This window comes from Lissotriton vulgaris, chromosome 10 (assembly GCF_964263255.1).
Source record: "Lissotriton vulgaris chromosome 10, aLisVul1.2, whole genome shotgun sequence".
Taxonomy (NCBI): domain Eukaryota; kingdom Metazoa; phylum Chordata; class Amphibia; order Caudata; family Salamandridae; genus Lissotriton; species Lissotriton vulgaris.
In genome coordinates, this window is record NC_141698.1 from 411,777,780 (window position 1) to 411,789,805 (window position 12,026).

The window sequence follows — 12,026 nt, forward strand, 5'->3', positions numbered from 1 at the left end:
TTTGGGTTTAATGAAATGTATACATAATTCAGAATCTTTAATTATGATGGAAACAACTACCGGTCTTCTAAATGATAAAATACAAGTCTTCACCTGCAGCAATTGCAGTCACATTTATATAGATCGCTTACTAGCTCTGATGTAGCGTCAAAGCGCATTTTGGCAAGTAGCACACTACTACGGAACCCAGAAAGGATTAGTGGGGGATTTTTATAGGGAAATATAAGTTCATTTGAGCATTGGAAATGCAGGTCTGTTAGTTGAATTAAATGACGTAATGGAGGGATAGAAGATGGATGAGCCTAGAAAGTGTTATTTTGGTGATCATAGTCGTAAAATGAGGTTTGGAATGAGTCAAAAGAGGGATACAGGAGAGAATAATTTAGAAAGGGTTGTTAATGAGATCATAGTAGTAAAATGAGGTTTGGGGTGAGCTAAGGAGGGACAAGGGACTGAAGAGTCTAGAAAGGGTTATCTTGGAGATCGTAGTAGTAGAATGAGTCAGAGTGGAGGTAGAGGATATATTGTGAGAGGTATAGGGCAAGATAGTGCATTGGAGAAAGTCAATGGTTTATTTTTTTCTTCTACAGTAGGGGTGAAGTAATAAATATATAGATACAGAACTACATAAAAAGGGGATACATTTATAATGAAGGTAATATATTGAGATTTAAAGCTGTATTGTATAAACTCAGACTTTCAAGTTTAGCTGTATTTGAAGCTAATATGTGTATTTATCACTTTTTTTTATTTTAATTAATATTTTCCTCAATATTTTATTAGTGAAGCACTTGTAGATAAAATAGATATGAAAATATTTACATATTGTGATAGATAAAAGAGACCCATAAGCATCTAACTAAATAATGTATATGAACACTACGCAGTGACCTATATACATGTTAAGCATAGAATATGTGTGTGTGTGTGTGTGTGTGTGTGTGTATATATATATATATATATGATCAAGGCCTGCGAGAGGCCGAAACGTTATGCTGTCGTTTGTTGCTGAATAAAAAAACAACAACTCACGGAATACCTGGTCCTGCTGTTTTCTTGAGGTAGCGTGGCTGTATGTTGCTCCGAGTGACTTGCTGAGGACCCGTTTGGATATATATATATATATATATATATATATATATATATATATATATATATATATATATATATATATATATATATATATATATATATATATATATATATATATATATATATATATATATATAAAAGCATAAGTAATATAACATTTGTCAAACAGACCTAAAGAATATCTATATATTTTACAAATTATAAATGTTTATACACACAGGGGTGTGCTGTACATCAGTGTTTGAGTAGGATAAGTTCCTTTACCTGCAATCCTAGTTCTCTTCCAGGGGTATCCTCATCAAACCCATAAGCACTGAATATTCCCGCTCATGAGCGGGGACCCACGGGCGGGAATATTAGGTGCTTATGACTATTGATGAGGATCCCCTGGAAGAGAAGGCAAAATTAGTTACCTATAATCCTAGTTCTCTTCCAAGGGTATGCTCAGCAAAGTCATAAGCACTGAATATTCCCGCCCATGTGCAGGGATTTTCAGTGCTTTTGCCTATTGATGAGGATCCCCTGGAAGAGAATGGTGGTTATGAAGGAAAGAGTCAAATCTTGAGTAGTCTTCTGAAGATAAGATAGTTTGGCTGCTTAAAAAGAGGAATGTGTAGAACCTATGTTTTTTTGTTCTTGTATGGTGGGATTTTGAGGAGAGGTGTGTATTTGGTGATTTTATTCCTGATGAAAAGCAGTCCTGTTCCATCTATTGCTTTGCGGGTGATACAAAGCAGCTTGAAGGTGGATCTTTTGGCAACCAGTAACCAATGTTGGGACATCACAGTAGGGGAGAGGTGGGCTTGTGGCTTTACATGTAGTAGTAGCCTGGCAGCAGAGATCGGAATCTGTTGTAGCCTTTTAATAGTTGGCTTTGAAGCAACTGAAGAATTTTGAGTTTCCAATATCTTTAGGCTTTCCAGCTTAAGAAGTATTTGTGTTTCACCTGCATAGTTATAGCATGTAAGCTGAAATTCATTGATAATTGCTGGTAATGACTTCATGTAGATGCTGAAAAGCATGGGTAAGGTGATATAGCCTTCAGGGACCCCTGATTTTGTGAAGTACAGTGTGGGTGAGGAAGGGGGAGTATGGATGATATTTGTTCTGTTTTGAGGGTAGGAAGTGATCCAGTCAAGAGCAGGCCATTCTTTCAGCTTTGTAGAGTCTTTGTATTAGAGTGTCATGGTCAGCTGTGTCGAAGGCAGCTGAGCGGTCCAAGAGAAGTAGTGCAGCAACCCTGTTCTGATCTGTGTTTTTAAGGTCGTCCCAGATGGCGATGAGGGCAGATTCTGTGCCTCTTCCTGTGCGGAATCCTGTTTGGTAGTCTGAAAGTAAGGTGTTATCTTCACCTAATTGTGACTAGTGGGTGAATGCTGCTCTTTCTAACAGTTTGCTTAGCAAAGGTCTATGTGTAATTGGTCTGTAGTTGTTTGGATCTTGCTGGTCCAGGTTAATTTTCTTTAATAATGCACATGTGTATGCCTTTTTTAGGTCTTCTGAAAAGATTCCTGTAGTCAAAGAACTATTGATGATTCTTCTTACTGGTGTTGCAGCAGAATTAGTTAAAAGAATATTCTTGAAGATTTGTGGTGGACAAGGGTTAGAAGGGAATCCGGCTGGCCTGCTTGCTTTGTGATATTTGTTTATAAGAATGAGGAGGCTGGGAGCCTACTCTTGGAGGCGGTTGTTGGAAATGGGCTGGTGCTTTTCCTTTGTTTTAAACGTGTCTGCTTTGGTTGTATAATGATTTGCCAGTTTTGTCAGGGAATTCTTGAGTAAAGTGGCGGGTTCTTTCAGTGCATTTAGGTTTACGAAACTCTGTTAGAATTTTTTCAAAGTAGAAGTAGAAGGTTTCCGAAATAGAAATGATGACTCAAGTGGCAATATTACCAGCTTTCGCCATTGACTTCTCCACTACTCTCAGCAGGGGCAGCTCCTCCATATGAGCGAATGAGCATCGCCCCACAAGCTCCAGAGCTGAAAAATAAACAGTAATAAAGTTCATTTATTCCCATTATTTTTTTTAGCAACCCAACCTGAACTAAGTGTCAGGACTGGGCAGGGTGAGCATTGCTGTGTGGCAGCAGCAGACAGCTATGAACTTTAAAATACGCATGTCTCTTTGGGTGGCCTTCTTGGGCCGGGCAGCCAGACATGCATATTTTAAAGTTCTCTAACCTAGCTGTTAGACAGCTGGGTTAGAGAAAGCGCAGGACTCCGGTGCTCTTACGAGAGCCTGCTCCATCCAATCCTGGCACTGCTTTCAGGCTGTGAAAGCAGTGTCAGAATTGGGTAATGCAGTGTCCTGCATCTGGAGCTTTCGTGAGGAGAGAAGACACTAGAGGGAGGAGGATGTCACACTGGAAGATAGAAAGGTAACTATTTTTGTTGTTGCCCCACCACTCTTGGTACAAGCCAGCTGCTGCTGCCTTACAGTCAAACCAGACAGTTTTTCTTTCAATACTTCCAAACTCTAGCCAATCCCATTCTGGTTAAGTAAGCAGAGCCCTCATGGAATATCTCTGTATATTTCTTTAAAACTTGTCAACTTCTTGCACAGTGGTCTCTCATTCTCTTACATGGTCTTCTCTACCCAGCAGTACAGCTCCACACCTATACTAGCCAATTGAATTTCCTTTGATTCCTTTGAAGAGAGTAAGCAGTTTTCAAAACCCTTCCAAAAAGGTACCATAATCAAGATACACAGTCAACTCTTAAGAGCCTAAGCATGGCTACCTGCCTGATTTAAAAAATACAATTCCTGCTTTTATAGTTGCAATATTGAATAGGATTATTTTCATTTTTTAACAAATCTGTAGTGATCAAATTAAAATCACAATCCAAAAGAGGGCATTTCAGGCTTACTTGATGTTCCATTTCTCCTGCAAATCATCTTTCATTGCATTTGTCACACAAAAGTTGAAGTCGGACAACTGACCAAAGACCTTTTCATACCTGCCAAGGTTACAAAAATGATGTTTAGGTCATGTCAGAGTTGTAATAAGAATAGACAATTTTAAAAGCTTAAATGACTTTCTGCGCCTTTACATTATACAATATGGGTGTATTTCATCTCTGCTTTACAATGAGTAAGAATATCAGCTACAATGACAATTTAATCAGGCAAAGTTACTCACATATCACAGTAAATCTGTCTTACAAGTCCACAATGTTCTTTTCCATCTATGTATGATGTGGATCTTAAGCCAATTTGTGGTAGAGCTGTAAATTGTGGCTCAGCAGGTAGGATTCAAGTCCAACTGCTGTGACAAATAATGTGTATCCCTGATTTTATCCAGATTGCTTAACTTTTGCCACAGCTTACAACCAAAACTGTGTGCCCAGTCTGTTATCTGGGTCAGGAGATAAATACTAAGTAGTACTAGTGCTTATCAGCATTTTCCTACTGCTCCAGATATTGTTGTACTGCAACAGGTTAGCCAACAATATTTCTCTGTAGCTTCCTAAAGGGGTGGTTATATGAGGGTGTGTCCAGATGCATTGTGATATAGTAATCACCCTTCAAATTTGTTAATTTCAAGCCAGCGCTGCTCTTTATAAAATGAATATAACTCACTTGTACTCTTCAAAAAGAACAAATAAAGTTAGTATGTAAGTAATTGATCAGTCCATATGCATACATATTATCATATGAGACAGTAAGTGAGAAGACTGTGGGTTTTCCAGATCCTCTCAGTGACGCTTCTATGAGTAGGGTGTCCATAAGAGAGCCAGACTATCACTAATGCTTGCGAGCCAACTCCAATCCCTCATCCAAATAAATAAAATAATAACAAAACAAAATATGCGCATCTCTGAATGGCAAAACAAGTTATTGATGGTATATGAAAGTAATTGGAAGTGCATTTATTGACTATCCACATCAAGATATTGGTCAAAAAAAGAAATCGGGGTCTTTCAGGCAATGTTTCTATGCAGCGACAAGAGCGGAAGAAGAATTGTAATACAACCTTATATAAAAAAACACAAAGTAGTCTCCAATGTGCAGATCCCAGCCCAACTACATGCCGATGGTCATCACAAGCACTGATCCTAGTGTAGGGATCCACCACTGCTTTGCAGTCACTAAATCCTAACAAAGGGCACTATCCCATCGAATGTCACCTATAATTAGCCTTTGACATCCTGGTGATTAGGTAATATCCTCCTTGTCTAGTGGCGATATACACTTTATGTACCCTGCCTGCATTTGCCTGAATGAAGAGAAACAAGAGGGAAGCATAAAAAGAGAAATTAAAACAATCTCGATACCTACAAAATGGGCAACTGTGCAGTTTTCATATTTATATTCTGTTTGGTGTGGTCAAATGCATAATACCAGCTTGCTATTTCGCTGATGTGCAGTTCAACAATTTATACATAGTTCGAAATTAAGCCTCGGTGAGAGGAGACCGAGCTTGTAAAAACACGAGCACTCATGTGGAAATGCAGCCTTTGTGCTCAGATTCCTAATAACTGCTTCGTTCGAAATGAAACCTGGGTAGGAGGAGACTGAGTTTGTAAAAACATGAGCACACGTTTAGAGTGCTCAAACACAAAGGAAAAAGTAGCTCCTAAAATGGGAGCAGCGGATGGACACAACTACTTGGGTCCATGCTCTGGGGGAGGGCAGAACACAAGAGGCATGGTTCATGCATGCCATGGACAAATAGGGACAAAGGTTATGAGAGTGACAATGGAGCAAGGAAATGGTAAGCCGATGGGTGGGCTGAAGCCCACATATTGAAAACAACATGTTTCTTTGAGAAAGAGCATGGACTGATTAACCGAGACCTGGAAATATTTAAAAGGTTTACCACAGCAAATAAGGAAAGAAGGGAAAAAAAGTTGAAAAAAGGGAGGGGAGAGCAATGATGTAGTGGCCATGGGGTGGGATGATGTAAGCATCAATGAGCAACGGGAGAAGTGAAAGGTGTTAAGCAACAGAGTAGGAGGGGGGTGATGTAAAAAAGAAATTTAAAAAAAGAAAGTTGAGCAGGGCTAAAGGGGTGTGTGAAGCAGTAGGTGGGCTAGGGTGAGACCATGGGATTTTTACTATTAAGCAGGACATAAAGGAGACAAGAATACAAATGCACTCACATGGAGTGCTCAAAAGGAAAAAGTAGTTCACTGACTAAAAGGATACACGTCACTCAACCAAAAGAATGTTAAATAAACCATCCACCAGGGGAGAAACAAACACAAGAAGAGGAAGGAAGAACATTAAGTATGCAAAGGACAATGGCAAGAAAGGGAACGAGTGGTATGCAATGTACAGAACAAACACTTGCTGTAAATATTATTGTTGCCCACAGTAGGTCTTCAACAAGAGAGCTAAAAAAAATGTAAAAAAGGTGACGCCATACTTACCATTTTGCAATTAGCACAATAGGGTGATGCTCCCCATGAGTCAGACCCATAATTGTGTAGCCATAATTGTGCCAATCAATGATCAGTTGACTCCTTCGTATACGGCAAACAAGCCAAGAGATGGCGATGCTGGGAAGGCCTGGAGGATTCTGTCTTCACAAGATAGATAGAAGCAAACATTTATGACCTGATAATCCCAATAAACGATTGAATCGTTTAAAGAAAACAATGCATTTTTACAAGACAAAGCATCTGCTAAACTAATGAATTAAAGACATTAATCAACCCTGAAACATATGCTGTTTGACTGCCCCCCTATATCTAGGTTTTGGAACTCAGTTTGGATCCAATTGCAAAAGATTTTTCATTTCCTCATCCCTTTTTCTCCCGCTGATGTCTTTTTGGGCTCCCTCTCCCCCCATCTACCCCAATCTCCTCACCAGTACCAACTCCTGGATCTCTTCATAGCAGTAGCATTTCATACTATCACTTCTAATTGGAAAGATGCCACAAACGTTTCCTATGACGCTTGGTGGAATGCAGTCTGTTTCCATCATAGGCTGGACACTAACTTCGTTTCCCCTATTTCCTTGGTAATCAAACGTGACCTCCTTTGGCTACCATTAGTTACCTACCTGTCTTCCTCTGCCCCATCACGACCTTCCCTCTCTCCCGACGTAGTTGAAGTACGCAAACCTCCATGAATCCTCCCCCCTTTTGCCTTTTTACTGCCTTACTTGTATTTTGCATGATATATTTCGCTTGTTATTTTTGACCACTGCTTTACAGTTTTTCATGCTCATTGATGCTTCACTCATATGCCTCCTCGAATTATTGCTTGTATTTTTCCCTTGATCAATTAATTGCTGTATTTTACTCCGATGCATTTCAATGCTATATCCATTGCTCTGTTTTTTCCTCCCCTCCCCCACTTCTTTCCTTTCTTCAATAAAATTCAAACTTTAAAAAAAAGTCATTAATCAACAAACAAGGCCTTTCTAAAAGGTTCTATAATAATTGTGTAGAGTTGCAGAAACTTGGAGAAAATCAAGGCAGGCGTGACAAATGACCTTTGAGATAAGGCCCAGAATGTCCACCATACCTAGTTTTTTATTCCTGTGCAGCAAATATTGTAGAATCACCATTATCAAGCACCACCAACTGATATAGTAAACTAATTTGAACCTCCTCTTATTGATATTAAAGCACACCATTTACGTTGATAAATTAATGGGCACTGTATAAGTTGGGAGGCACTTAAAGAAAATGTTATGTTTATACCTTCACTGTAAGTTTTCACCAATTATCAAGTTTTGCAAAATGATATTACCACAATCTGTTCTATAGCTGCTTGACACAGCTTTGCAGACGCAGGTATAAGTTTGAATCCATACAGACATGTTTCCATCCCGAGGCAGATTGGCACCCTAAACAGCAATCCAAAGGCAATCTGTGAATTATTTTCATCTAATGTTTTAGGGACTGGTGGGGACTTAGCTGCTGGAAGAGAAAATGAAGTCTAAAGGACTGATTTGGAAGTGAGAAGTAATTAAACAGCAGCACAAAAAACAAAAGAGGTTGAGCACAGTGGTTTTCCTTATGGCAGTACCGCCACTAATTTCACCTTCAGAAACATCAGGGCAGCCAACAGGGGACATGTTATCTGAAGCTCCAGCCTATTTAGCGCTGGTCTTCCACAATCATGTCCACTGGCTTTATTTGGTGGCCGCCTCTGTCACAACAGGCTGAATGCAAAAATGTCCTTCCTGCACAGGAGAGAAACCCTGAGCTGGAAGAGGTACATCGCCTTTTGATTTGGTGAAGAAATATGTGGTGTTTAGGGTTTCATGTCTTTCAGTCATATTTTGTTTATGCGCCTACTTTATATGTTATTTGCAGAATCTTTAATTTCACTTGTGCTTGTATTGTAAGTATTATCTCTTTTGGAATGCTTGGCCGATGGCTTAGAATACTGCTGTGTCAGTTGATGCAGCCATCCTTAGCCCTCACATCTACTGTACTGAACTTGTAATTTGTTACTGAATAAACCACTACTAATCATAAGAAAACTACTGGTGGACGTCTTACTCTACGCGATGCTCCAAGTCTGAAGATTGACATCACTTCAAATTTGGCGACGAGGATAGGATCTTTGTATTTTTCTTCTTCTTCTCGCTACTACCCAGCGATCTACAACCTAATCTCCACCACTTTCTAAGGTACAGTGCGCGTGCGCTTTGGTTTGCCAATTTTTCTGAGAGCTACAGAATATTTTTACTCTGTTCATGAACTTCGAGACTTTACTGTTGTTTGGCAAATGGCACAGCCTTTTCTTATGCTGTGCGTTCAAGCGCTGCTTTTCCCCAGGTTTTCAGTGTATTCGCTGCTACTTGTGGCACAACTTTGAGTAATTGGGCATAGTTGGGATTTTCTGGCACTTTGGGCACCAACAGCTCGTCTTTCGCTCAAGCGCATCTTGCGTTGTTAAGGCAAGCGCGTCTAGTGTTGTCAAGGTAATCAACGTTGTGCGCATGCATGCCGCTCGCTCTTCGCCTGCGTCAGCGTATCTCTTGCTGTCAAGACAACCAACGCTACACTTGTGCCTGCCACCTTTTAAAGTGCTGAGTTTTGCTGTAATCAAGTACACGGATGGACACTCATACCTTTGCTTCTTCTTCTTACATGCAGCATTTCTAGCGCTGGTCTTCCTTTATATAAAAACTGACAACCGGCGCGTATTCCGACGCGCGTCATTCCTCGCAGTTTCAACACCACAAGCAACTCCATATTGATTCTCTGGGACAACTTTGTCAGTGCTGCATAGTTCCTTTTTCTGCTGTGTCTACATCATTGCCATAGAAAGCAAGAACAGTTTCCCTGTTCTGTTTTGCCACAGCACCTCGTCAGGAACTTCAAAGTACTGCATGTTCTCTTCAGCGATCAACACGCCTAATTATTTTTTTTTATTTCGTGTTGAACATCATCAACCATTCTTAAGACTGGTTTTACAGCTGCACATCACTGCTACAGCGAATTTTTTTCTCTCTCTTCTTTTACCTTCATTTTATATCTCCCCTCATTTTTTTTAGGTCGCGCCTGCGAATGCAGGGGCGAAAGCCCCTGCTGTCGCAAAGCGATCTATTGTGATCATTTCAGTCATTTCCCTTTCAAGGAGTAGGCAGAGGAGACAACAGACTGTCACGCGCACGCAGCCGGCCGGAATCGGATCAGGTCACGCGCTCCGATCCCGGCCGGCTGTTCACAACACATGCACACATGCACACGCAGGCACAGGCAGGCACACACACAGACAAGCACACGCAGGCACAGGCAGGCACACACGCAGGCACAGGCAGGCACACACAGACAGGCACACACGCAGGCACACATGCAGGCAGGCACACACGCAGGCACACAGGCAGGCACACACACAGACAGACGCACGCACGCACGCACCCCCCACCCCCCCCCCCCCCAAACTCACCGGGCTCTTTTAGCGTGTTCCGTGCACCCGTGTAGCTAGGGGGAGGGGGGTTTAGGGTCGGTCTGTTCAAATGCTTTTCTGGTGATTAGTGTCTCTGACGTGACCTTACGCTGCGTCACGTGAGTGCTGTAGCTGCGCTTTTCCTGGAGATGAGTATTTCCTGTTCTGTGCATGAATTATACTCTTAGTTCTACAAAAAGGATTGTTTGTAGTGCATTGTGTACATAGAGCAAGCTGCATACTTTTCTAGCCTATACGTCACAATCGCTTCCCTTCTGCCTGGGAGTTTATTAGAACCAGAATTTCAGAAGACATCACTGCAAGGAGTCTTTGATTAGGAAAGCCATCTTCCCTGTTCAGCGGAGAATAATATCTGTGCATCATGGAGACGAGGTTAGTTATGAAGTTTACGATTTTCTGAACGATTGCCAACAAAAAATTCCGATTGGAGGAGTTCTGTGCTATTCCGTACCTCCTGTTGTCGTCCCAGCCTGACACCTACCTCTCCACATCCTGCCCAAGTTATGTTCCAGATTCAGAACTCTAACGTTTCCCAGTCCTATTATTCGTTGGATTCTGGGACGATTCTATAATTGAATAAACTGGAATACAGATCTTAGAATCCAAAGTAAAAAAAAAAAAAAAAAGATAAGCCACTCGTGCGTGGGCCATGTTGTTTTACCGAAATATGTCAACTTACAGAGAACTCTTCTTGGCCCCCATACTTGGAAATGCTCCTTTAACCCTGGGCTTCCGCAATCGCGTATTCCTGGGGCCGCCACTATTGTTATATGACCAGGGCGGTTATATTTTTATGTGAAAGCAGAAAGCAAGTAAAAAGGCAGAATACGATCCCTTTTAAAAAACATCAAAGTCGAGAAGAAAACACTACAGAAGTGTTTAAGAGCTTTCCCAGAATGTTTAATAAAGCGGACAGGGGCAGAATTGCCAAGCTAACCAAGAATCCCCTGCGATTTTAAAGCAATTCTTAACCAGGTACCTATGCCTTGCCTTTTTACAAAATAAAGACCTGGAAAGGTCGGTATTTTTTCCCCATAGAATGTGAAGATCTAACACTGACAACCAGAAACCCATTACTTCTGTTCTTCACCCCTCTTTCTTGTTACAGTCTTACAAGTCAGGATTTTGGAAGCATTACAGCCAGGTCCGGCCAAAAGGAAATAATGACACAGGGAGCTGCAATCACACGTGACATTTTTAATGAATATTGGCATTATACAGCAACCAAATTGGAGAACTAATGAAGCAGAGGAAGAAGCAATGCCCAAGGCACCTGCCCCAAAACAAACAACCGAATCTGTCAGTTGAAACTGACACTGGTGTGTGGGAGTCTTGAACAGACTTAAAATGGGCAGATCGGTTGACACTAGATGACACAGTGTCACACACATCAAAGTAATGGGAAAACGGCATAGGATTAACAGCCTTATACATTGGGAGGAGATGTAGCTTAATGGCCGGAGCTCAGAGAGCTGCCGATTTAGAATTTTGGGAACCCGGTGCGTGTCTTGACATTGGTTGAACATCCGCCCCACAGCTTTGCAGTTGCAATTCAGAGTGCAGATTGTGAGTGCAGAGTGCCGAGTGCAGATTCAGAGTGCCGAGTGCAGATTCAGAGTGCCGAGTGCAGGTGCCGAGTGCAGGTTGAGTGCAGATTCAGAGTGCAGATTCAGAGTGCAGATTCAGAGTGCAGATTCAGAGTGCAGATTCAGAGTGCAGATTCAGAGTGCAGATTCAGAGTGCAGATTCAGAGTGCAGAGCGCTGCGAGGCCCCAGGGCGGTTATGCGCTATACAAATGCAATTTTTCATTTCATTTCATTTCAGTGCAGGGTGCAGAGTGCAGGGTGCAGAGTGCAGAGTGCAGATTCAGAGTGCAGATTCAGAGTGCAGATTCAGAGTGCAGAGTGCAGAGTGCAGAGTGCAGAGTGCAGATTCAGAGTGCAGATTCAGAGTGCAGATTCAGAGTGCAGATTCAGAGTGCAGATTCAGAGTGCAGAGTGCAGATTCAGAGTGCAGAGTGCAGATTCAGAGTGCATAGTGCAGATTCAGAGTGCA

At 41.5% G+C, this 12,026-nt stretch overlaps 1 protein-coding gene across 1 annotated transcript in view; it reads right to left on the bottom strand.

Moving 5' to 3' along the window:
• Nucleotides 1-12,026, bottom strand: part of ALG1 (ALG1 chitobiosyldiphosphodolichol beta-mannosyltransferase) — a 442,794-nt gene that overhangs the window by 342,846 nt on the left and 87,922 nt on the right. The window contains exons 4-5 of the mRNA XM_086941231.1: nucleotides 6,466-6,614; nucleotides 3,961-4,050 (exon numbers count right to left, since the gene is read on the bottom strand). Coding sequence (XP_086797357.1) covers nucleotides 3,961-4,050; nucleotides 6,466-6,614 — 239 coding nt within the window. The remainder of the gene's footprint in view (nucleotides 1-3,960; nucleotides 4,051-6,465; nucleotides 6,615-12,026) is intronic.